At 42.6% G+C, this 27,758-nt stretch overlaps 1 protein-coding gene across 4 annotated transcripts in view; it reads right to left on the bottom strand.

Moving 5' to 3' along the window:
- SPEG (striated muscle enriched protein kinase) overlaps nucleotides 1-27,758 on the bottom strand; it is a 246,545-nt gene that overhangs the window by 62,229 nt on the left and 156,558 nt on the right. For all 4 annotated transcript variants that reach the window (XM_088472324.1, XM_088472326.1, XM_088472327.1 and 1 more), the window contains 14 exons: nucleotides 25,888-26,046; nucleotides 25,124-25,313; nucleotides 23,080-23,309; nucleotides 22,260-22,379; nucleotides 21,800-21,904; nucleotides 20,170-20,376; nucleotides 18,122-18,245; nucleotides 17,208-17,380; nucleotides 16,922-17,034; nucleotides 16,661-16,829; nucleotides 8,781-8,874; nucleotides 6,682-6,882; nucleotides 6,050-6,110; nucleotides 1,716-1,793 (listed from right to left, as the gene is read on the bottom strand). In XM_088472324.1, coding sequence (XP_088328450.1) covers nucleotides 1,716-1,793; nucleotides 6,050-6,110; nucleotides 6,682-6,882; nucleotides 8,781-8,874; nucleotides 16,661-16,829; nucleotides 16,922-17,034; nucleotides 17,208-17,380; nucleotides 18,122-18,245; nucleotides 20,170-20,376; nucleotides 21,800-21,904; nucleotides 22,260-22,379; nucleotides 23,080-23,309; nucleotides 25,124-25,313; nucleotides 25,888-26,046 — 2,024 coding nt within the window. The remainder of the gene's footprint in view (nucleotides 1-1,715; nucleotides 1,794-6,049; nucleotides 6,111-6,681; nucleotides 6,883-8,780; nucleotides 8,875-16,660; nucleotides 16,830-16,921; nucleotides 17,035-17,207; nucleotides 17,381-18,121; nucleotides 18,246-20,169; nucleotides 20,377-21,799; nucleotides 21,905-22,259; nucleotides 22,380-23,079; nucleotides 23,310-25,123; nucleotides 25,314-25,887; nucleotides 26,047-27,758) is intronic.

The following is a 27,758-nucleotide window of genomic DNA, read 5'->3' as shown; positions in this document are numbered from 1 at the left end:
TTCACAAGTCGCGAAGGAAGGCGTCGGTGACTACATGGATACCTAGGAAGCCACACGCAGAGAGCATACGATTTCCTACTGGACCACATCGTCACTCACATTAGGCAGTGACCAAATAGAAAAGGGAGGAATGGTATTTAGGAAGGCTTTCAATGGTAACATTCAATGGAAATCTATGCACAGCACTATGCTTGGCTTTACAGAGCAGTGCAAAAATGTGATTGAATTTTTTTCCCAGCAAGGTTATTGAACTTGACAAAAGAGTGAAGAGTACACATTTTCTCGGTAGTGCTACACAGCCATTTGCACTCTGCAGAAAACATCCCAGCTGGCACTGGCAGAGATTGGATCTCAACCCATAATGAGATTCATTTACTGTACCACCTTCCAGGGGATCCTTGGAGGAGATGCACGTTTCGCCCAATGTGAAGAAAAGCTAACACATAAAAGTGCCACTTGTATTAAAACAGTGAAAATCTTCACAGATTTATATTTCTCCCCTTTACACTGTACTAACTGTAATGCATTGCATTGCCTGGCATATTAAAAATAATATATATATTTTTTTTAACTACAGTATACTATTTAACCCATTTTCACTATACCTATTTCATTGTTTGAGACTGCAGCATGTACAATTGTGGGTTACGAGGGTCGGCGATGGAAAAGCAACATAACATATCAATTTTGCAGTATGTGTTAATGAACATTATTAAAAATAGCTTTTGTCCCAGTCATTGCTTGGGCTTTCTCACCTATATATTATTTCCCGTGTTCTATTTCCTTTTATCTGATTTTAGCACTCTCTCTCCACTTATTGAGCGTGATTCTGAGTCAGACGCAAGTCCAAATGTGGACAAATCATGTGGACATCAGTAAATGTGCCTGAGAGCACTGCGTATGCTGCGTACATTACATGCACACATTACATACGCACATGGACGGAGACTGAAAGAGAAGTCGGAATGATCCGTCTGTACAAGGACCACGTTATCTGTGAAATGGGCATTTCTGGGTGGCGACCATGCAATCGCACGCATCTGTTCCGTCGGTACAACATGGGAGTATCGTGGGCATGTAAGCTAACTTCCATGCCCATTTGCAGCGCGCAACGCGGACGGAGATTGGACACTTGTGTCAGGCAGATCTTTTGCACCCAGCAAGTCCAGATACTGATGATGATGGCTGCAGCTGCTGACACAAAAGCAGTGGGCGAGATGGTCTTCTACATCTAGACAGGAAGATACACGCATTAGCATAAACTACGTCTGGCCAAAGAAGCCGCCAACTCAGAATCAGGACCTTTGTTATTTTTCTTGTTATCCTCCATATATCTGTACTTCCATATTTTAACCCTTTTGCTCAACTGGTTTTTATTCCTGTTTTTCTTTTTCTCACACTACTCTGTATAATATACTGACCCTCTCTTTCCCTGCTGAACCTTTCTGTACTTTCCTGCTCCTCTATGTGCCAACTGCCCCATAGGCTGGGTACACACTTAGGCATATAACGCTTGTTCTATCGAGGAGCGATATATTGTGAGTGTATCGGCGGGTATGTACACCTGCTATATAGATTGCAGCCTCCAAACATATTGCTATTTATATGCATTGCACTCCTTCTAAGATCTTCAGATTTTAATAACTGGGCAAACTGTTGCCAGAAATATAATCACAGGTTCAGTAATAATAAGCAGAAGAACATGACCAATTCACCTTAATGTCCAGATGCAGAATGTTCTTATGGTGCAAATAATCTAAACCTTCCAGGATCTGGCGCATGAAGGATCGGATCTGGAAGACAGAGAGACAATAAACCTTGCAAAGGGATAGCCATTTAATAAAAATGTAAACTCCAATGTGCATTGCAATGTACAGACATTAACAGCAGCGGCTCCTACCCTCTTAGAGGAGAGGGCTGCCGCCGCCGCCGAGAGGGTCGTTGCCTACTGGCCGGGTCCTCGCACCGCCAAAATCCATGCGCACTAGCGGCGGGGAGCATAGTGTGTGTGTTGTGTGTATGTGTGTCAGGTGCGTGATTTAATAAAGAAAAAGAAATGGCTGGAAGTAGAAAAGATGAATAATAGTGTATGAAATAAAATGCATAGTGACATACTGCATGGGTTAGGTGGTATAAACTATTGATAAAAGGTTTGCAAGTTTTTCAGGCCACATATAATTATTTGGGAGCTGCCATGGTAGAAAATGAAGCAATGAAAGAGAATGAGATCAATGAGAATAATGAAAATGTAATACTGACATATGTTACATGTAGTTTTTCCACAATGGAGATAATTAACAAAAATGTATATTACTATAATAATGAACATTAATTTCAAATGGATTAATGAGATGTAATAAATGATTCTATAAGAGAGAGAAAAATAATAAGAAAATTGGGACATACAGTCAGGTGCATAAATATTGGGACATTGACAGAATTGTCATATTTTGGCCTCTATTCACCACCACAATGGCTTTGAAATTAAACAAACAAGATGTGCTTTAACCGCAGACTTTCAAATTTAATTTGAGGGTAATTATATCCAAATCAGGTGAACGGTGTAGGAATTACAACGGTTTCTATATGTGCCTCCCACTTTTTAAGGGGCCAAAAGAAATGGGACAAACTAAACAATCCTAAATCTAACTTTCACTTTTTAATACTTTGTTGCAAATCCTTTGCAGGCAATTACAGCCTGAAGTCTGGAACGCATAGACATCACCAGACGCTGGGTTTCATCCCTGGTGATGCTCTGCCAGGCCTCTACTGCAAATGTCTTCAGTTCCTGCTTGTTCTTGGGGCATTTTCCCTTCAGTTTTGTCTTCATCAAGTGAAATGCATGCTCAATCGGATTCAGGTCAGGGGATTGACTTGGCCATTGCATAACATTCCACTTTTTAGCCTTAAAAAACTCTTTGGTTGCTTTTGCAGTATGCTTCGGGTCATTGTCCATCTGCACTGTGAAGCGCCGTCCAATGAGTTCTGAAGCATTTGACTGTATATGAGCATATAATATTGCCCGAAACACTTCAGAATTCATTCTGCTGCTTTTGTCAGCAGTCACACCATCAATAAATACAAGGGAACCAGTTCCATTGGCAGCCATACATGCCCATGCCATGACACTACCACCACCATGCTTCACTAATGAGGTGGTATGTTTTGGATCATGAGCAGTTCCTTTCCTTCTCCATACTCTTCTCTTCCCATCACTCTGGTACAAGTTGATATATGTCTCATCTGTCCATAGGATGTTGTTCCAGAACTGTAATGGTTTTTTAGATGTTGTTTGGCAAACTGTAATCTGGTCTTCCTGTTTTTGAGGCTCACCAATGGTTTACATCTTGTGGTGAACCCTCTATATTCACTCTTGTGAAGTCTACTCTTGATTATTGACTTTGACACATATACACCTACCTCCTGGAGAGTGTTCTTGATTTGGCCAACTGTTGTGAAGGAGTTTTTCTTCACCAGGGAAATAATTCTTCTGGCATCCACCACAGTTGTTTTCCGTGGTCTTCCAAGTCTTTTGGAGCTGCTGAGCTCTCTGGTGCGTTCTTTCTTTTTAAGAATATTCCAAACAGTTGATTTGGCCACACCTGATGTTTTTGCTATCTCTCTGATGGGTTTGTTTTGATTTTTCAGCCTAATGATGGCTTTCTTCACTGATAGTGACAGCTCTTTGGATGTCATATTGAGAGTCGACAGCAACTGATTCCAAATGCAAATGTCACACCTAGAATCAACTCCAGACCTTTTACTTGCTTAATTGATAATGAAATAACGAGGGAATAGCCCACACCTGCCCATGAAATAGCTTTTGAGTTGATAGTCCCATTACATTTGGCCCCTTACAAAGTGGGAGGAACATATAGAAACCGTTGTAATTCCTACAACGTTCACCTGATTTGGATGTAATTACCCTCAAATTAAATCTGAAAGTCTGCAGTTAAAGCACATCTTGTTAGTTTCATTTCAAAGCCATTGTGGTGGTGAATAGAGGCCAAAATATGAAAATTCTGTCAATGTCCAATATTTATGCACCTGACTGTATGTCAATAATTTAAAGTTTAACTAAAATAAACTGAAATAATAGGAGTGAAAAAATACATAAAACAGTGGAAAACAAATGAGGATACAGTATGAAAGTAAATAAATAGGTAAGAAATAATAAATAAAAAGCATTAGTAGGCTGTGTAAGTGTTGTGGCAAATACATGTTACCAGAATCATTTCTGGAAGAGCCCACTGAGGTAGCCACTTACTGGTGGTGATTACAGATGTGTCCACATACATGTTACCTTTGTGCGCTACAAGTCGTGTTAAACATACTGTGTGAGAACCGTGCTACTCCGTAGCGCTGTGTCTTTTCGTTGGAATTTTTGCCTTCAAAAGGGTCTTATTCACAAAGCGATGCGAATAGGATGCACAAGTCGCACAAAAAGGCGATTGGCGCTACCAAGCCACGGGATTGCGCGACTAGTAGGGCTATTTAGCGTGCAAGGAAGTATGATTTATGTGAACACATCTGTAGTGTTTTTGTCAGTTACTGTATCTCATTAATTTTTTTTCATTTTTATAATTATACACATATGTAGTTTATTCATTAACTAAATAGTGGGAAAACTAGAACATTGTATTTAACAAATGTAATAATATTATTTGAATTTTCTTCTTTGAACTCAGTCACATTATTTTCTTAAGCAGCTCATGTTCCCTGAAAAGACTCATATGCTGCTATCAATAATTTATCCCACCTAACCTAATTACATTCCTTATACAGTATTCAGTGATTTCATCAAGGACAAAGTGGCATGTGTGCCCCGAAACATTGGTAGTCTATGTGACGTATTTTCATTAAAGGTCTTCAAATCTCTGTGTACCGCTGCTATCATCTTTATATCACAAATTATCCAGAGAGCACCAGAGTACATTGTATTAATTTAAGATGAGCGCCGGTCTTCAACTTTGTTGCTCAGCACTCTGGATGAGGTATCAAAACAGGGAGCCTTCCTAAAAAAAGATATGGCATTGCAGCCCCACAACATTAAGAACGAGGCGGCACCACTGTATTCTGTGAAAAAGCGTGTATTCAAGTCATCATAAGCATAATAGCAGTCACTCAGCGTTTCAAGGACCTAAGACCTTTTCAACAGGACTATAAACAGAACAAATAAAGAACCTTATAAAGAAATCTAGTGCTTGTGAACGCACGTTGAGCGGCCGTCTTAGGTCCTTGAAACGTCGACTGACTGTTATTATGCTGATAATGATTTGAATAAATGCTTTTTCACTGAATACATCGAGTGCCGCCTCTTTCCTAATGTTGTGGGGCTGCAATGCCACGCTATAGGAATATACTGTGTATATACAGTATATATACATAAACACACTTATTATTACTTTAATTTAATTTCATATTTATTATAATATTCATTATGACTTCTAGCATCCTGTTCCTGTACCGATAGACACTCAAAGTTTTCACCACTCTGGACATCCAGACTGAGAAAACCCAAAGCATCTTCTCACAGCTTCACGGTAACTATGTCACCCAAAGCATCTTCTCACAGCTACACGCTTACACTATATATGCAGGATACACATAGAACAGGTTGCCCTGCAATCATACAGATGTGCCCACATACATCTATCCTCCATGCGCTACAGGTCGCGCCACGCAACGCGGGAGCTCAGTGTGACTCGGTAGCACTGAGCGTCTTTTCGTACATCTTTTTACCTTCAAATACACAACGATGCGAACAGATAGCACAAGCGGCTTCTGCTGATTAAAATTATATGCATCATGCCTATGTTCTCTGAGCGAGTGCGGGTGCTTGTGCTATCTATTCACATTGTTGTGCGAATAAGACACATTTAAGGGTAAAAATATGCACGAATGGACGCTCGGTGCTGCTGAGTTATGCCACTGGATGACGCGACTAGAAGGGCTGCTTAACGAGCCAGGAGGCTAGATGTATGTGGACCCATATGTATGTCATTGCTTGGTGTATTCTCTCATACATCAGTACCCTGCATATACTCACCTCTGATTCACAGACTGTGGGTTTACGGACCACTCTGTCTAACAGTTCTTCTTTGGAACAGCTGTAGTCATTTAAGGATAACAAGAGACTTTAGTATGACCCCAGACATACTCAGTGACATGGTACCTTGCTACTGTACACTGTGATACCCCATGCAATGTGACGTCTCCTATCATTTCTTTCTGCATATAGAGCCCCCCACACCACGTCCTTCATGTGTATCACTAGGTACCCCTTTTTAGGTCAAGAGAAAGGAAAAAACACATTCTGTTGTACCGTCAGCCCTATAACTGTATACTGTATATTTGCGACCTGAATGAATAGAGCATTCCTTTAGAATGTAAGCGCTCACAACCAGGACCCTCTTCTCTCATGTGCTTTTCTTTCCCTTATACTATTAAATACTCCATACTGCCTACAATGTCACCTAACCCTTGGTTTCTGCTTCCCTGCTGCTTATTTTAGTAATTTGACCATTAATGCAGCAATTTTTATAACCATGTCCTTATACTACAATGTTTTCTTGTTTTGCCCATTCTGTTTCTGATTATGTATGTTGTTAGACACTGCGTAACCCTTGTGGCGCCATTAAAACAAAGGATAATAATAATAATAATAATAATAGTGGATACAGCTCCATGATGATTATTAGTGCACTCCGCTTCTCAAACGCCTCCTGGAAGTATACGATCCTCTCATGACTGAGCCGGGACAGGATACTCAGCTCCCTCCGTGCAGTCTCCCTCGAAGCCCCTCGAGAAGAAATAAATTTTGCTGCAAAGTCCTGCCCGCTGTTTTTCTCCACCACGTGTCGGACATAGGAGAGAGCGCCTCTGAGAATACAAACAACAGCATAAATCCCTGTGCAGTTTAATACTATAACATATGTATAATCAAAACTAAAAACATGGAAACATACCACAACACACTAACACCACAAATGTACTTTTTCAATAACACAGTGTAATGTAAAGGAAAATGCTATATAAATTGACCAGTCATTTGCTTTAATTTTCTAACCTGTATTAGATGAACGTGGCAGTGAAAATTGAATTGTTTGCTATTGATTACAGCAAATCTGTCCATATAGCACCATGTTATTAAACAGAACACAATATAAGCACAAAAAGTAATTACATACAGAAATGCAAATGTGCATATATTGCCTCATCTAGAGCTGAACATTATAATGCATTCTTTGCGTACCCATATAAATGTGCCTGCACACTTGCATTGTTATTCTTTGTAGTTAAGTTACATGCAGTGTAAAACAGAGTACATACTGTAGATGTGTCTATGCCTAAGATATTATTATTATTATTATTATTATTATTATTATTATTATCCTTTATTTATATGGCGCCACAAGGGTTCCGCAGCGCCTTACATAGTACATAAACAAAGTGCACAAACATAGTACATAGACATAGTACATAAACAGTTGAGCAGAACAAGAAAACAGTGTCATACAGTTTAAGACACTACAAGACAAGTACATGGTATATAAACACTGCTGCAACAGAAGCAGGATGGCAAAAGTCACGGGTTAGGTGCTTTTGAGTATAGAGCAGATAATATAAGTAAAGAAAGGATAAGCACAAGAGGAAAGAGGTGAAAGTCACCCTTATAAACATATTTGGTATATAGATGTTTTTGGAGCAAACATATATTAATCATCATTATAAACATGTTAACTTGCACAAGGCTTATAGATATGCAGACGATTAACCTCTAAAGGCTTGCAACCCCAAGTAGGACCCTGAGAGGTGGGCTCAGATTGTATTTGCCTAACTGCACTGTACCACAATTACACTTGAAAGCAAGAATGGGGAGAAACTTACCTGAGATCCACGGTCTGTCGTTAGGGGGCGGGGCTTAATGACACGATTCTAGTATAAGTGGGTCATATGGCCCCGCCCCTATTAAAATATGCGTGATTCGTGGGCATTTTGCCTCGAGGAGGCGGGGCATAATGATGCAATAGGTCAGGCCCCGTCCCCATCACTGCCTGGCTGTTGCCTCTCCCCAGGCTTCTCCCGGGAGGGCAGAGTAAAAGCCGGCAAGTATGAAGCAAGGGCGTATCTGCCATAGGTGCAGTGGATGCAGCTGCTTTGGGGTCCATAGCTGAGGAGGCTGTCAATTATTTTTGCCTATGGGCAGTACATAGGGCCCTTACAAATATTACTATGGGGCACACACATGACTAGTTATGTCCCTGCTTGAAAGTCTACAATCCGATTCTCCAGTAGCGTTATGGTGCTGCAGGTGTAAGATACATACAAGTCTAAATTACGAAGGCAATATATGTCCATGCACAGTAAGATAACTTTTATGCAAAACAGAAAATTACAATGCATTACCCATACTTGCTTACTCTCCCGGACGGTGCGGGAGGCTCCCGATTTTTCGGGCAGTCCCTCGCCCCCCTAGCAGAGTGGCCGAATCTCCCACATCCCACCCAGTGTGCAGGATGGGGAGATAATACCACCAGAAATCGCAGTCTGTAGGGAGGGGTGAGGCTAAAATTATGCAATTGCATCAATAAGCCCCATCTCTTTCATACGGACCGGGAAATAAGCACCTAATGACGAGAAGCCCGCCCCCACCAAGTAGCCAGCTACATCTCCTCTCTGTGATGCACTTACATGCAACTCTAAATACAGTAAGTCCTAAATTCCCCTTCTTAACACCATTAAGAAACACATGAACATTTATACAGAAACAAACTTACCTTCCAATCTCTTTGTGAATGGTGTAGTGATCAGTAAGTCTACGAGATTTCAGCCCATCCGATTCCTCCAATGCTGACCTGGCCCCTGGCTCCTCTGTAAAAAACAGAATCCAATATTAGCAGTCCAGGTTAATCCCAGTGTGGATCCTCCTCTGTCCCTGCATGATGCTACAGTACCTCAGGACCTTGTTATTGTTGTCAATAATAACAAGAATTATATCTAAATTTATTTTCTTTTTGGTTTTTTTTCATATTATTTTAAATCAAAGGGCATTATGTGATTGCCATTTAGCCCAGTAACCATAAGAAATCCTGGTGGATATTATATTCAGCTAAAATAACACTCTTATATAGATCTTTCCTCATACATTATTGCTGCAGTTGCGCCAAACAGTCCCTCTCGGTGCGCCAGGACCTGTGCCACTCTGCTAGCTCCGGACATCTTTTTTGCATGTTACAGTATTTGCCACAAAATGCATCTTAGTTGCAATGTGATGTGACTGGGATGCACCAGTAGACTGTGCTGATTCATTCGATATGTGACACTTGTACATCTGTGTGCACCTGAGCATGTATCTGTATATGAAGCACTACAACACGGCAGCCACAGCTTTTCCCACACCAAGTTCCTTTGTGCTTTGTATACAGACAGGTGATGTATTTTTACAGATTACACCTACATGTGCTGTATTGTCCGAGAAAACTGTAACCAGTGTTTATATGTGTGACAATGTTTATGTGTGTAACCATACTTAACTTACACAGGTGTTGTTACTTTGTTATGAATTGACAAATTAGCTGGATTTAAATCTGGGCAAGAGTCTTGCTAATTATTCAGCATTTGTCATTAAATTTATCTTGTTTTTGATACACAAATAAGAAACCTAATAAACATTAAAGACTCTCATAAATTGGGCTCTATTTGGTAAATTTCAAAGGGATGTAATTATAATCCCGGCTGTTGGGATGCCGGTGCTCAAAATGCCGGTGCCGCAATCCCAACACCTGTCAGAATCCCGGAGCTGGCATCCTGACAGTAAGTAGTGGGGTTAGTGGGAGGGTTAGGGTTAGGCACTAGGGGGAGGGTTTGGCTCTGGGAGGGAGGGTAACGGTTAGGCACTAGGGGGAGGGTTAGAACTAAGGGGGGAGGGTTAAGGTTAGGCACTAGGGGGAGGTTAGGTTTAGGGTGTGGGAGGGAGAGTTAGGGTCAAAGTTAGGATACTTACCGACAGGTGTCATTATCCTAACTCCGTGGGAATGCCGGCGTCAGGATTCTGACCATCGGGATTCCGAGTGCCGGCATCCCGCATTCTCCCATTAAAGAGAAATTAATTAACAGTTTTAATTACAGTACTTTTGTAAGTGTAAGTGTATTATGGCTAGCTAATTACATAAAACTTATTTTTATAGCTGTCTTCCATTAATTTATACTGCCAATTTCAGTTTCTAAGCAATATTATTGCCATATTATTTATTACTAATTGTTATTACCTGCTTACTACAATACATTGTGCCTGACCTTCCAAGTTATTCCTCAGTGCATAATACCAGTGAAAGTCTAAATATGAGAATTGTCTCTGTATTGATTATGTTCTAATCTAGACACTGGTCACCAATATAGTCTGCTTTTTATATTCCTAATACTCGTTAGGGTAATAATTATTCTCCTAGTTTAGGAGGAATGTGAGATTATAACTTGCTCCTAGATGCCAGTAAGACTCATCATCTTTTACCAGTTACACATTTTCCATATTATCATTTTCTTATATTTCATCACCTATGTTTTTATATTTTGCAGTTTAGTTATTACCAAAAGGGTTATATTTTAAATGTTCACGACAGTTAATGTGTGCCCCATTATTAGAATACTTGTCTTCTCTCAGACTGCTTTATGTAATGTTGGGTACACACTAGGACGATGGGTTGGCCAAATCTTACCAATCTGACGATGGTAAATGCATATACACTTATATTTATATTTATACTGGATACGTTCAGAATCCCAACAGCAGGGATTCCGGTGTTCAGAAGGCAGGCGCCGGAATCCCAACACTTATCAGAATACCGGCGCCGTCATCCCGACTTCTGGGATCCCTAAGGTAGGTAGCGGGGTTAGGGGAAGGGTTAGACACTAGGGGAGGGTTAGGGTTAGGCACTAAGGAGGGTTAGGTTTAGAATGCGGGGAGGTTAGGTTTGGGCATGAGCGGGGGAGTTTAGGGTCAGGCACTGGGGAGGGCTGGTTAGGTTAGGGTTACTTACCTAGAGCCGTCGGAATTGTAATCTGGACGGGATGCCCGCACCGGGATTCTGACCGCCGGGTTCCTGAGTGCCGGCATCCCATACCCATCCCGTTTATAGAATTGTGGCTCATGCAGACCTGCAGAAATGAGGCCTATCTTATTGCTTAAGATCATGATAATGACTTGTAGTATACCAGACACATGTGCTGCTGGGGCTGAGCTGGACCCATTCTGAGATGTGGATAGTATACTAGACACATGTGCTGCTGGTGCCGAGCTGAACCCATTCTGAGATGTGGATAGTATACCAGACACGTGTGCTGCTGGTGCCGAGCTGGACCCATTCTGAGATGTGGATAGTATACCAGACACATGTGCTGCTGGGGCCGAGCTGAACCCATTCTGAGATGTAGATAGTATACCAGACACATGTGCTGCTGGTGCCGAGCTGGACCCATTCTGAGATGTGGATAGTATACCAGACACATGTGCTGCTGGTGCCGAGCTGGACCCATTCTGAGATGTGGATAGTATACCAGACACATGTGCTGCTGGATCCCGAGCTGGACCCATTCTGAGATGTGGATAGTATACCAGACACATGTGCTGCTGGGGCCGAGCTGGACCCATTCTGAGATGTGGATAGTATACCAGACACATGTGCTGCTGGTGCCGAGCTGGACCCATTCTGAGATGTGGATAGTATACCAGACACATGTGCTGCTGGGGCCGAGCTGGACCCATTCTGAAATGTGGATAGTATACCAGACACATGTGCTGCTGGTGCCGAGCTGGACCCATTTTGAGATGTGGATAGTATACCAGACACATGTGCTGCTGGGGCCGAGCTGGACCCATTCTGAGATGTGGATAGTATACCAGACACATGTGCTGCTGGGGCCGAGCTGGACCCATTCTGAGATGTGGATAGTATACCAGACACATGTGCTGCTGGTGCTGAGCTGGACCCATTCTGAGATGTGGATAGTATACCAGACACATGTGCTGCTGGGGCCGAGCTGGACCCATTCTGAGATGTGGATATTATACCAGACACATGTGCTGCTGGGGCCGAGCTGGACCCATTCTGAGATGTGGATATTATACCAGACACATGTGCTGCTGGATCCCGAGCTGGAACCATTCTGAGATGTGGATAGTATACCAGACACATGTGCTGCTGGGGCCGAGCTGGACCCATTCTGAGATGTGGATAGTATACTAGACACATGTGCTGCTGGGGCTGAGCTGGACCCATTCTGAGATGTGGATAGTATACCAGACACATGTGCTGCTGGATCCCGAGCTGGACCCATTCTGAGATGTGGATAGTATACCAGACACATGTGCTGCTGGGGCTGAGCTGGACCCATTCTGAGATGTGGATAGTATACCAGACACATGTGCTGCTGGATCCCGAGCTGGACCCATTCTGAGATGTCGACAGTATACCAGACACATGTGCTGCTGGGGCCGAGCTGGACCCATTCTGAGATGTGGATAGTATACCAGACACATGTGCTGCTGGGGCTGAGCTGGACCCATTCTGAGATGTGGATAGTATACCAGACACATGTGCTGCTGGGGCTGAGCTGGACCCATTCTGAGATGTGGATAGTATACCAGACACATGTGCTGCTGGGGCCGAGCTGGACCCATTCTGAGATGTGGATAGTATACTAGACACATGTGCTGCTGGGGCTGAGCTGGACCCATTCTGAGATGTGGATAGTATACCAGACACATGTGCTGCTGGATCCCGAGCTGGACCCATTCTGAGATGTGGATAGTATACCAGACACATGTGCTGCTGGGGCCGAGCTGGACCCATTCTGAGATGTGGATAGTATACCAGACACATGTGCTGCTGGATCCCGAGCTGGACCCATTCTGAGATGTCGATAGTATACCAGACACATGTGCTGCTGGGGCCGAGCTGGACCCATTCTGAGATGTGGATAGTATACCAGACACATGTGCTGCTGGGGCCGAGCTGGACCCATTCTGAGATGTGGATATTATACCAGACACATGTGCTGCTGGATCCCGAGCTGGACCCATTCTGAGATGTGGATAGTATACCAGACACATGTGCTGCTGGGGCCGAGCTGGACCCATTCTGAGATGTGGATAGTATACTAGACACATGTGCTGCTGGGGCTGAGCTGGACCCATTCTGAGATGTGGATAGTATACCAGACACATGTGCTGCTGGATCCCGAGCTGGACCCATTCTGAGATGTGGATAGTATACCAGACACATGTGATGCTGGGGCCGAGCTGGACCCATTCTGAGATGTGGATAGTATACCAGACACATGTGCTGCTGGATCCCGAGCTGGACCCATTCTGAGATGTGGATAGTATACCAGACACATGTGCTGCTGGGGCCGAGCTGGACCCATTCTGAGATGTCGATAGTATACCAGACACATGTGCTGCTGGGGCTGAGCTGGACCCATTCAGAGATGTGGATAGTATACCAGACACATGTGCTGCTGGGGCCGAGCTGGACCCATTCTGAGATGTGGATAGTATACCAGACACATGTGCTGCTGGGGCTGAGCTGGACCCATTCTGAGATGTGGATAGTATACCAGACACATGTGCTGCTGGGGCCGAGCTGGACCCATTCTGAGATGTGGATAGTATACTAGACACATGTGCTGCTGGGGCTGAGCTGGACCCATTCTGAGATGTGGATAGTATACCAGACACATGTGCTGCTGGATCCCGAGCTGGACCCATTCTGAGATGTGGATAGTATACCAGACACATGTGCTGCTGGGGCCGAGCTGGACCCATTCTGAGATGTGGATAGTATACCAGACACATGTGCTGCTGGATCCCGAGCTGGACCCATTCTGAGATGTCGATAGTATACCAGACACATGTGCTGCTGGAGCCGAGCTGGACCCATTCTGAGATGTGGATAACCTCACACACACTGTTTCGGTGCTCTTTTTTTAGAGTAATTTCTACGCATATTGCTCCTACCTCTGCACCAGTCACATAGGGGCTGATTCTGCGCAGGTTGGATCTATGTGCAAATGGCGAGTTTTAGAATTTGCGCGTATCTCTGTCCTATTCTGCGTCGGACGGATCTTTGCCAGATCTGTCTTTTCATGAAATGGGCATTTCGGAGCGGGAACTGGCTGGCAACATGCAATCGCACAGAACTGCCCTGACTGTGGGAGAGTCTGTGGGAGTGTATTTAGAGGTCTCTGCTATTCTGAGTCGTGTGTATGGAGACGGGAAGCCTGTTTCTGATGGATCCCTTGCACCTTGTATATGGCTGGTGCAAGTGCTGATACTAATGATGACTTTTGCGGCTTTGGGCAAAGAACAGTGGGCTGGGCAAAGCTGCATGGATCCTAAGGTAGTAAATCAAACTTCCCTGACTACCTGCATATACTGTACAACCACATTGCATCTGACTCAGGGCCTGATTCAGACCCGTTCGCGAGCGCAGAGCGCTCGCAAGCGGGTCGATTGTGCCCTAGTGCGCATGCGCACGACGGAGGGAGCTCATCGTGCGCATGCGCGAGACCCGAATAGCGGCGGCCAAGCTGTCGCTATGGGTCTTGCACCAAAGGGGGCGTGCTGTCGATGGTGAGTGACAGCACGCCCCCTTTGGTGGGCGTGCCGGGGGCGTTGCTGCCCAGACGGAGGCGTTCCCATGGGAACACCTACCATCTGGGGCCGGCCCCACTGATATCACTAGTGATGTCAGTGGGAGTGCTTTTGGCTCTGATAGAGCCAAAAGCACTAATGGGCTTGCGGCAGCGAGACCATACCGCAGGGTCTCGTCGCAAGCCTGATGGTCGCGATGGTCTTGACGGCCCTGATTCAGATTCAGCGTCCGGCTCTGAATAAGGCCCTCAGTCAGACCCTTATTGTGTAGAAGTGCTGCTATATGCTTAGGAGGACACAGAAGGCCTGATTTTTGCGGGGCAATCACAATTTTCAACATCCAAAAGTAACATACCGTACCTTCTATAGAAAGGGTGACCCATCTCCCTAAATGTTGTGGCTTTCCTGGATCAGACTTGACCTAAATTGTCTCAATTTTCCAATCAGAAATGTTGGAAGCTTTGGGTACATTGACAGCACGGATGGTGTAACTGTTCCTGATTACTGCCTCACAGCACTGAGTTTTTAGGTTCAATTCCCACCACAGCCCTAACTGTGTGGAGTTTGTACATTCTCTCTGTCTTTGCGTGGGTTTCCTCTGGGTACTCCCACACTGTTATATATACTAGTAGGTTATTTGGCTACTGACAAAAATTAACCCTAGTGTGCATGTGTGTGCGTCAGAGGCGTCACTTACCTCTGTGACACCCGATGCGGCAGGACTGAAATGCTTTGCGCGCCATAGGCTTCATGAAAGGGGGTGTGGCTTTGCCTGTGAAGCCACGCCCCCTATGTGTGCCGATCCGTCAGGCGTTAATGCCTCCCGTTCTCAGCACACAGTGGGCTACCCCAGCGCTCCTGCAGCTGCTGGGGCAGCCCACAACCTCTCCCCTTCCTCTCTCCATGTCACGGTGACATCATCCGACGGGGTGACACCAAAATAGCAGAGCAGCTCTGCTATTTTGGTGTCACCCCCTTGGATGGTGTCACCCAGTGCGGCCCGCACCCCCCTAGTGACGCCAGTGGTGTGCGTGTATACATGTAGTAGGGAAAATGGATTGTAAGCTCCACTGGGTAAGGGAATGGTCAAATATTCTGTGTAAAGCACTGCAGAATATGTGTGTGCTATATAAATAACTGGTAACAACTGGTAATAAATAAATATTAGCAATTGTAGGGTACTCAGTAATATTCACTTATGCATCTGAAATACAGAATGTCACATATTGCAATGAGGGTCAGCAGCAAAATACACATAGTGCAGGGAAAATGTTTCAAGATTTTCTCACGTCAGTTGCTAAAATTATTCTGTCTGATAAACTCCTTCACTTCTTAAATACTGGAGCACTTTGTCTGTCTGAGTGTTATCTTCTATGTCAGCTGTAGCATATAAATACACTTAATCCACTCCTGTTACAGTAACTGCACATCCTACCAGCCTTTGGGAGTCATGTAGCAGCCTCAGGTTGGCAGGGCATTTTGAGATTTGCAGTTAAACAAGACCTGGACAGCACCTGGCTGGCCCACATCTGTTGCTAGATAATGTAGCCCTTTGTCATTGTACCACATGAGTTCTCCAATTACATAAATATAAATGCTAATGGTTCAGTGGATTGCATCAATTTCACTCTGCACTGTTGTCACTGGGTAACACTTAGCAAAGTACGGTGGGTGTGAGTGAGGGGCTTCTGTATATATTGGCAAAAAGTGAAAAGGGGACAATAAAAGCTGAGAATACAGGTAAATATAAATTCCTGTATAATCTTATTAAACTGGCATTTTCCCAGCTCTGTGGTAGAATGTGTGTTTGCAGCATGTTATTTTTAATGCTAATTACTGTGGCTCATTTGATGATATGAGCATGTTAGAAGTTTGGTATGACCTTGCTTTATTGTCTTTCAGATCGGCATCCCGTACCACCCCGTGTTTTATGAGCACTTTTTAAAACTTTTCTCCCTCATTCTTAACGTACTGTACATGAGAATGGTAAAATGAAGTGTTTCTTACCTATGCACACCTGTAGTTCTGCCTTGCAAGAAAGCTCGCCTGCCACATTACGGGCAGTGCAGGTATACACCCCTGAGTCTTCAGGTGAGGTGTTCAGAATTACCAGAGAGCATTCAGCATCATCGTACACAAAGTTAAAGTGGCCACTTTCCACCAACAGTTCCCCATCCTAGAGAAATGAATGAATAAAGACTTACCAGGAATCAGAGAACATGGAGAATGATGAAGATAACGGTAGGACTGGCAGACATGATAACAAACCTTGTACCACATGATGTCTGGAACAGGTTTTCCTTCCACCACCACTACAAAGCGAGCAGTTTCTCCAGCCCCAATCTCTATGTCTTCCATGATTGAATCAAAACGCGGAATCTCTGCAGAAAGGAGACAAATGTAACAAACTGTAACTGACAATGGATAGAAAAAAGGCGACCTATTGCCATCTAGCAATTTATTGGACACAATAGCAGTGTACAAAGGCTGTTCTATCACACATTTTCCTGCCAGAGAAAGCTATAAGTTAGAATAGTGTAGACATCATTGGTACCTGCCATCTCTATGCATATGGTGCAGCGGTCGGCTCCATACTGGTTTCTGGCTTCAAATATCAGCTGCCCGAGATAAGACTTGTTGGGACTGAAGATTGTGAGTGAGTGCTGGTAATCGTCAGGCATACTCATCTCACACACACCTACCACGTGGCGCAGAATCGTGCCTGCTCTAGGGAGAAGGACTTGTGTTTATAATTATGCACAGGCTTTGTTTAGGGAATGTTTATTTGCAAAACCAAAGAATTAGATCCTGACTTTATATTCATAGTTTCTGTCATCCATGCTCTTTTTATCTATCATACGAATGCATGCTTCCTGCCACCCTCTGGTGCTTCTCTTTACTTTTATCTACTCCTTACTCCCCACTAGGGCACCTAACACTTGGTAGCTTATACTCTGTTACTTATATGGGTGTTATGGTCACTAATGTAACAATGTATATTATCCATGTCCTTGTCCTGTATTGTATTGTATTGTACTGAAAGTTACCAGTCACTTATTTGTTTATGTACTATGTAAGGCGCTGTGGAACACTTGTGGCGCCATATAAATAAATAATAATAATAATAATTATAATTTGCACATAAGGGGTGCACATATCAAGATAGCAGTGACTGCAGATGTCACAAATGTGGTTCCTTCTGTCGGTATTACTCAGCCAAATGAAGTGATCCTGCTACATGTGGGTTCAGGGCAGGACATGCCTTACTCTATGCCCATGTTTAAACAAACTTTTGTGTAGTAGGATGAAATATTTAAATTACATTCAAGGACAGAATATAATGTATTTATGTGAGGAATATTTCAAGAATTTTCAGGTCTATGCCATTGTGAAGTGTATAGGTCTGTAAATCTACAGGGCTGGTGTCATGTGGCTGGCAACTGGGCTAGTGGGATTTTAGGTTGTTACCTCTGCCAGGTGACTCTGGCCTCAACATGATTCAGCATCACGGTGACACACAAGAGTTGATTCTCTACCATATAGAGGAGCTCAGGGCGATCTTGGATGACTGGCGCCTCCTTCTGGTAAGGACCTGTAACAGCATTGCAAATCTATCATTTTATGAACCACCACTGGCATGTTGCTATAGACATAATTATTTTCAGCACACGCCTTGCATTGGATTTAACTTTTTACATTGCCACGCCCCCCCCCCCCGCAAATAAAAAAACTGCAAGAAACTTCTATGTGCAGGGGAGGGTGCGATCAGAACGATGACCCCCACACGATGCAATGTACAATCCGATGGCAGACATATTGGACGGTCCCCACAAACGGAGCGATCCGCTGCCCGACTGCCTGATAATCTGCCCCCCCCTTTCCCCCCGCATAGTCTAGCACGAGATCGTCCGTCGATTCTCCCGATCTCTTGTGCAGACAGAAAGGCCTCACAGGAGCGCACACACACACGGAACGATATCGCTGCGATATTGTTTCAATCCATCGGATCGGCTGCTATATCGCTCTGTGTGTGGGGGCCTTTACACGCATCTATCTTTTTATTCTCTTCTAGGCCTGGTAAATAAATTGTTAAGTCTACTTTCAGTCTCTTCGTCTTATAATGGAGGTTAATTCTCTTATCTTGATAAAATAAACACAACGTAACAGTATTCCATATGGACATGTTGTAATAAAGATTCAATCATTTCATTATCCTCGCATAAGACCAGTTTTGTTTATTGAAAAAACATACAGTATGTATAGTAAGCTGCACATTGGAATTTCTGTGCCACTGTGTCACTGATTTGGAGCAATAAATAAACTGACGGTATAGCTGACATTGCCACTCCTTATCTGTTAGTCAGTGGTGTCACTAGGGGGTGAGGGCCGCAGCGGGTGACACCATCCAAGGGAGTGACACTAAAAATAGCAGAGTTCCTCTGTTATTTTGGTCTCATCCCCTCGGATGGTGTCATCGATAAGCAGAAGTGATGGGAAAGAGGCAGGGGGCTGCCCAGCGGCTCCTGGAGCGCTGGGAAAGACCCCAACATGACGGAAATGGGGGCGTGACACATGGTCACTCTCCCATTAAGTCATACATCAAGGGGCGTGGCTTCGTTGGCACAAGGCCACTTCCCTTTTAGCAAGTGCACGCAGAGAGGACCATAGGCATGGTGACAGGGTGAGTACAGAGCATTGTGTCTCACCAATCCTAGCAACGCCAATCCTAGTAACCATTGTGTCTACCCATTGTGTCTACATTGTGTCAATCCTACCAATCCATTGTGTCTCACCAATCCTTGTGTCTCACCAATCCTAGTAACGCCACTGCTGTTAGTGTCTCCCATAAATCAAGAAAACTTTAAATCAGTGGAGTTTTTAGGAAGGGGTAGTGGATTTGGCTCCACTCATTTAATTCAGTATAAAATATCCACTAATCAATTTCCTGTACAAAGTATGAATAGATGCCCTGGTAAGGTATTTTATAGTGGTGTTTTCTGTTACTGTAGCTAGCTACACTTAAATATAAACGTTATTCACACATCGCACAGTTTGGTCCTGATTCAAAGGTGGACGCAGATGCGGCTGCAGATGCGTAATGAAGACCGACCTTCTGCATCTTTATGCAAATGATGCTACCAAGCCCTTCCCTGGTGCACATCAGTGCGTATGAATGAGCAAGAACTGAGATGCCCACTATGAACATCTGCAGACACTGTAAATCTGCCTGGTGCCTCTTTAGATGCCACTATCGGTTGCACCATCGAAAATTGCAGTAGCCCCATGCCAGGTACAGATTTTCTGTCCGAATATGGCCTCAAAAGTGAAAGTGTATGCTAACAAACTGCGACACCCCCATAAGAAAAACCATCTCCGTGTGTCTGTTTAGCCACCTCCCAGCACTTTTCCAAGACATTTCTGATACAGTGTGCCTCACCTGCAACTGCACATTTGTGCGTACACGCTGTTATATTTTGCATACGTGTAGCCTCTTCCTCCATCACACTACCACTCACCTCGGTCTAGAAGTCTGATGCTCTCACTGGGCGGGGATGGTTTACTGTGTGAGGTCGCAGTGAATGTGACCACGCGGAACAGGTATTGGTGCTCCTTGGTCAAAGCTCTGACACAGAAGTGGGTGTCCTTCAGATTGCTAGCAATGACTGTCCACTGAGGAGAGCCTACCGCCTGCTGCTGCACTGAGTATGTGAGCTCAGCCGGGTCTGTGGAATGACAAAGCACAAAGAACTATATAAGACCTGAATGCTAAATATTCACGACTAGTTTAACTTTGGCATCACTAATGAAGACCTTTACTGTTTTCTAAAGGATGCCACAAATGTACCAGTCCTGGCACAAAACCCAAGATATCCATTCTGGTTCATTGTATCTTTTGTAGTTGACTGTACATACAGGCTGATAGCATCATCTTATACTATGTTGTTAATAATTACTGTATATTAATATAATGATGATCATGAACTGGCATTGCAACATTATTGGGTCAATTTCAGATGGATACCTTATTGAATGTGAATAGAAAAATAAATAATGCAAGTACCCAAATGTGTGACCCAAAGTCTTCTCATATGAAGCCAACCCATCTACCACGACAGTACAAAGTGGAATCACAATACTGTCAAGATGGAGGAGGGTGTTAAGCTCAGGATCAAATTGAAAATTAATGGCACAATATTTTAGAGTTATATCAAACTTTATTTCTGTCATTTTGCAGAAATCCATACACATCGCAAACGCTGTGCTATCAAGCAACTACTGTGACTGCCCCGAAACATACAGATTACAGCAAACGTTCCCAAACTCGGACCTCAAGGTACCCTAAAGCTGGCCACACATCTAAAGATTATCTGTCCAACCAGCCAACTAGTTGATTGGTTGGAATGAAAATCTGGTAACGTATTGGAGTAAATGATGATCAGCAATTTGCTCCTAAATGCCAGAAAACAGTCCAGGTTTTAAGGCTATCCATGCTTGACCATAGGTGACTTAATTAGTACCTCAGTCAATTTGATGTAACCAACTGTGCTCAACCATGGATATCTCTAAAACCTGAGTTGTTGGGGTGCCTTGAGGACCACGTATGGGAACATCTGGATTACAGCCATCTATGTGCAATGTGGTGCAAAATGTGTAACTGCATGGTCACTGACACAATGTAAAACGCAATACCAGTGATTGATTGAATTCTCTCTGTGCATGCCCAGAGCAGTGGTTGCACACATACTGTATGTACCCAAACAGATTTCTGTGACTATGCCACTTAAACCTGTCTGGATAGGTGGGACTTGTCTATGATTAAATAAACCTTTTTGTAATGTGTACACTAGATGGGGAGTTGTGTCTACTGTATTACCAATGGTTTAACAGTGTTATTGATGCTTATTATTGATTACTTTTGCTACACATAAAATAAATGGTGAATAACATGAATGTTAATGGGTGTAAATGTCAAAGACGTGTGTCTGGCTTAAACCAGGTGAATATGCTGACTGGCACACATCTCGACTTATTTGCTACTTATATATTATGTATTTTTCTTGCGATTTGGAGCGTAACTGTGACCATCAGGAACTTGTGTGGTTGTACTGTGCTTATAGGGACTAACTAACAGACAAACATTTATACCTATAGCCGGATCCAGCCATTTGGGGGGATTCCATCTGAGCTTGATTATTTTTCCGGTTACAGAAGTAACGATGGGGGGACCATCTGGAGGGGTAGGTACCATATCTGGAAAAATAATACACATGTAAAATGTAGATTTAAAGAGATGAACAAATGAAAGAACCCACAAAGCAGAAGTGACCAAATGTGACAGGGTTAATATTAGTAGACAAAAAAAGAGAATCCATAATTATCCCAGACAGGTAGGAGTGTATCAGTTTCAGAGTTCAGACTTCTCTGCTCTCAGCACCACACACCAAATAACAGACCGATCATTTCTCACACGTACACATTATCTAACACAACTTTCATAGATATTATTGCTGGAATAAAACCATGGAAAATGGAAGATCTCACTTACATAATGGGAAAGAAGATATAGGGGGAGGCAGGTGCTCTAACTAAAGCATGAATTCCTTACCTGTGACATAGAGGTGAGCATAGCAAGCGGCTTTTCCCACCTTGTTGGAAATCACGCTCTTGTAAACTCCAGCATGGGAATGGCTTACTGATGGGAACACTAGACGATGGATGTCTTTGTCTGCGCAGAGACACAATGATAAATAAGAGTGACAGAGTAAGTCAGTAGGGAGTAGTGTGGGTTTCACAACTCGGAATAAAGTCACAAAAACCCATTAAAAATTAGTTTTATAGGTGATTATTTAAAATACAAGAAATAATAGAGCAATGAGTTAGAATGTACTGTATTACTAGAAGAAAGTACATAATTGTCATTAGAACAAATGTGAAGAGTAATGTTGGCCACATACAAACCAGGACCAAAGCTTGTTACACATGTTAATGGCCAAACTGGATGAGAAGCCGCTCTCTTTTGATTTGACCAGGGCCTGTCAATGCTGTCAGAAAATGAGCAACTATGGACACTGTCAATTACCAACAAGACCTATAATGATTGGTTCCAATTTCGACTATCAGGGACCAGGGTCATTTTGGACCACTCATTCTGCAGTATCAAGCCAATTGCCTTCAGTATAACAGTATGTGTGTGATGTCAAGGCAGCTTAAGGGCTCATGAACATGACTGCTATTTCCTACATATAAATAACCTAATATGATCACAGAATAAACAGACAGGGAAATGATATGTAATGGTATTTGATACAAAAATCTACACGACTCCATATGTTTGGTGTCTTCAATCAAGAAAAGCTGGTCATTTATTACACCTCATTCTTCCATTCTGGTCCTTCTTGAAACATTTTTACAAGACAATTGCTCACATTGGGTCATCCTGCGGTTCTCCGTGCTCTGGATCTTCTGCCCATTGTGGTACCAGGTGATAGTGGGATATGGTAAACCAGTTACTTGACACTCGAGTTGCACCTCGCGAGAATCCACTACATCTTGGTCCTGTAGCGGGCGCAGGAAATCAGGCATGAGCACCCCCTCTACCTCGCTATCCTGTACTTCCGGCTCTTCCGGTATGGAAGGCATCTTTTCCAGCTTGGAACTAAAAGAAGTACATTTTGTGAGATATTACTGTTATTACTGAAACAATGGGCTAGATTTACTAAGTGGCAGCTTTTGCAAACTGCAGTTTTGACCCTGAAAGTTAAACTGGCAATAATATTAATTGCAATAGTATTTAATATAATTGCCAATTTAATTTTTGGGATCAAAAGCCAGGGCTTAGTAAATCTAACCCATAGGCTTTTCATCTCTGCAACATTACGTTAGGGGAACAAATACCAAAAGATGTAAAGGGTTAATCAATCATTTTATTGCTTTTTTATTTAATTACAGACTACATTTACATGTTTAATGTGTGCATTTGTACATTGAAAAAAGCAATTTAACACCTTTAACAAAAAACTTAAAGCCTATGAAACTTTATTAAAATGATTTCCATCGTGTGACTGTCATTTATCATCGTTACCCTTAGTAAACTCATTACAATGGGTAATTGATGGCAATATTTAGCTAAGATCATGATGAAATATGTTATTGTATTTCAATTATACATAGAGTTCATAATGACTGTACTACTTGTAATGTAAGGGGTCAATCCAGTTACATGCGAAGGGGGCGAGTTGCCATTGCAACGGCGTACAAAGGCTGGCAGTGGCACCTGAACGTGCACCCTTCGCGGCCCCTTCTCATGCTGGACTCACAGATTTTTCAACGCAGTCCTATGGGACTGCAAACAAAAATCCACCAGTCCGGCGGCACCATAAGTATGGCATTTAGCATCACTTACTCGCTTCACAAGGGGACTACTGGGTAATTGGATTGACCCTTTGATATCTAATCACATTCTTCACATATTTTTAAATATTAGCTTATCTGTTTAATTTGTTACCCCTTCATAAAATGGGGGTTACTTGTCTCTTCATGACCAAACCATACTTTTAAAGTTTGGGTTGTGTCTGTATCTTTCGAAATAATTTTATTTTTATTCTGTCTACCAATGTAAATTTTGGATTGTTTTCCCCAGGAGAGCTAAGGCTTTCGGTAGTATATTTGAATAAACACTTGATCATGATCTTTTTTAATTATTTTATTATATATATATATATATATATATATATATATATATATATATATGAATAATTTCTTATTCTCAATCTTGGATATTTTATTTTCACTGTTTAGAGTGAATATATAATTTTATATTGTGTAGTGATTCACTTTACTATTCATACTTGTTTTATCTTTAAACCTGTAAAGTTGCTATTACTGCTGTATGTTTAACAATAGACAGAACTCCCCTTTTGTGCCATTAAATTTAGTTAAGAGTTAAGGGGCCTATCCATTAGCAGATAAATTTGAACGATGAACGATTTATCGCTCAGTTGTTCAATTTATCTGCTAATGGATAGGCTCTGAACGATCAAAATGCGCACTCCTGCGGGCCGACAAATTTGGTCTTTTGTCTCTCCAACATGTTGGTCAATTATCATTTATCGCTGACAGATATTAGAAATATCTGTCGCGGTAAACGACGAACGATTTTTTAATGAAAATGAATAGAAACAAAAAAAAATCCACTCCCAGAATGATGTCATGCAAAATCGTTTGTCGTTCGAAAAAAACTGTCATGTACATGACAGGTATCTGTCACAGCAGCCCAAGGAATTTTCAAAAGATAAATCTTTTGTCTTTCATCTTTTGAAAAGATCTGCTAATGGATAGGCCCCTTTATATGTGTTTTCTTACCATGTGTATTCAAACAAATAAAGTTTGATTTATATTTTGAAAGCTATTATAGTGGAAGTATTGCTGGAGGCTATGTGGCATTTCCAAAGAGGTTACATGTGTCCTTACATGTGTGATGAGGCAGCGAGCCTCGGCTCCTCTACATAGAGCTCTGCACAACACTCGGCTTCTCCGTGTTGGTTGTGTGCAGTGACAGTGTACTGGCCCTCATCTTCACTTGACACGTGGGTGATCAGCAGAGTATAGTGCCCCCGCTCCCTCTCAATATGAATGGTCTCATTCTCTTCCACTGGGTGGCCTGATAGTATGACAAAACACAAACATGGAATAAGCCAATTATGATCGTCTAATGATCTGTAATAGGAAAACACAACAAACATTGTATAAGATGATACATATAGGGACTCATTTAGAGTTAGACGTGCTTATGTTTTATTTATGTAAAATGTGCATTTCTTTATTGGGCTTGTGTTAAAAAAAAAACTAGTCAAACTCTACATGGACCATTTATCTCAATTGTTGGAAAGTTTCAAATTGAGTCAAATGATACAAGTAAAACAGGTGTATCTTATAGGTACGTAAGAAAATACAATGAAATATACAGTACACATCTAAACTATAGGATACAATACTAATAATAGAATTTATTCTAGAAATTTCCATGTGAAATACATGATCTGCAGCTCATTACTGGCTTCATTATAAAAAAGGACTATAAACAAAAGGGAAGACGGAGATATGATTGGTAAATAGCTCAAACGATATCTGTACTGCTTTAGTTTAGGAGCTAATCTTACACCACTGTTATTCTGCAAAAGTTACCAAGTTACACTATGATCAAGGATTGCCAAGTTGTGGATTACACCACTGACCAAAATGAGTCCATGTTACAACAGGAGGTGGCGTGCCACTGATTTTACAATCCATCCGGGCTGTGCGGCCTTCTATCACATCCCGATCCGACATCTTCCTGGTGAAGAGAGGAGCCAGTGAGGGGTGCACTGTCAGTACGGCACTGCATGTCAGCTCATCTGGCAAGAGAATTTGGGGGATAGAGGGAAAAAAAGAGAGGAAAGTGAGAATGCAATAAAGAAAGCAGAAAAGCTAATGTGCAACCTTGACAATCATGATGGCAGACCGGGAACTAGACAGCCCAAAAGAGGCCTGTATCTTGTAATATACTACTGACATGTCAGTGGAAATAATGAATGATGGTCTGTACTGAACACAATAAACTGACATGAAGTGTAGGGATTGTTGATCATTGATAATACGTGTAGTCCATTCATATAAGCCTCGGGAAAACAGAGAATGAACCAAAAACACTGCATGAAGATCTGGTGACTCCTTCTCAGTGGTCCATTCCACAAATGGCCGTCAGGGTAGACCATGTGTTTCATATAGTTAAACTGTTATATATGGCCTCTAACATGCATTCATAGGTAATAAATATAAATATTGAGGGCACTACGTAAATATTATATAACAATTAATTGAGAGACATGCTAGAGATCCTGATTTAAATTTCTGTGTCAGTTTCTTACTACCTTTGACAATCACCTTGACTCTCTGTGTCCAGACAATTAAAATCAATTAGAATGGATTAAACTATAACAATTATGTTGAAAATAGTGAAATAGAAATATTCTTAACAGCGGAAACAACAATCCCTGAGACTGGATACAGTTTGCTTTGTACACTGACACTATTAGGGGTCTATATACTAAGAATTGGATGGAGATATAGTGAACGGAGATAAAGTACCAGCCAATCAGCTCCTATCATTTTTTAAACACAGCCTGTGACATGGCAGTTAGTAGATGATTGGCTGGTACTTTATCTCAGTGCACTTTATTTCCATCCACGGCTTAAGCCGCGTATCTACTACACGATAAATTGGACGATTTTAATGATATCGTTATCATTCATCATCCGCAATATCGTGTAGTGGGTATGCTGTCAATGACCAAAGATGCGTGCTCCCGCTGGTCATTGACAATATCTTTCATCGTCCGTACTTGCGGGGCAACCTGACGATATGAGGGAGGGTGACATCACTGAACGATATCGTTAACAACAATGAGCCCATCACCACAGGGCAAACACTAGACAATACCACTCATGGAGCATATCCTCTAGTGGATACGTGGCATTAGTAAATAGACCCTTAGCAAGTAAGCAAGCATTGGAGCCTGTAACTGCGGACAATCAGTTGCAACTGCACTTGTGGCTTAGTGGTGTGACTGGATGGCAACTGGGCATTTGCACAAAGGATAAGTGTGACATGGGGGTGTCGTGTCATCATGTAGATAAAATTGCGGCTGTACAGAGGTGAGCATATGCAGAGAGACATGTGATGTTAGCCGTATCTCTTGCACCAAGGATAGGGACAGTGCAAGTCTGCACTGATAGTCAAGATGGATACCTTGATGTGGGCGATGCAGCCTCATAGATATCTCCAACTCTGAATAGATGTAAATATTTGGATTTGTTTCCCAGCATGCAATGCAACCACAGATGCAGCTGAATTGTGTGCGACTCTGAATCAGGCCCAATATGTCTCTGAACAGCATTTTTGACAATTTGCTCTATACATATGCATAAAGACGTATTCAGGCTTGGGTTGTCACAAGGCCAAAGCAAAGACATACAAGGTAAACGTGTGGTGGGGTGGGCAATAAGCAGCCCTCCAGCTGTTGTTAAACTACAAATCCCATCATGCCTTGCAATAGTTTTAGCATGG

Source organism: Taudactylus pleione, unplaced genomic scaffold (genome assembly GCF_031769625.1).
Source record: "Taudactylus pleione unplaced genomic scaffold, aTauple2 ptg000122l, whole genome shotgun sequence".
In the NCBI taxonomy this organism is placed as follows: domain Eukaryota; kingdom Metazoa; phylum Chordata; class Amphibia; order Anura; family Myobatrachidae; genus Taudactylus; species Taudactylus pleione.
The sequence above is the reverse complement of the archived record's forward strand: the minus strand, read 5'-3'. Positions and strand labels throughout refer to the sequence as shown.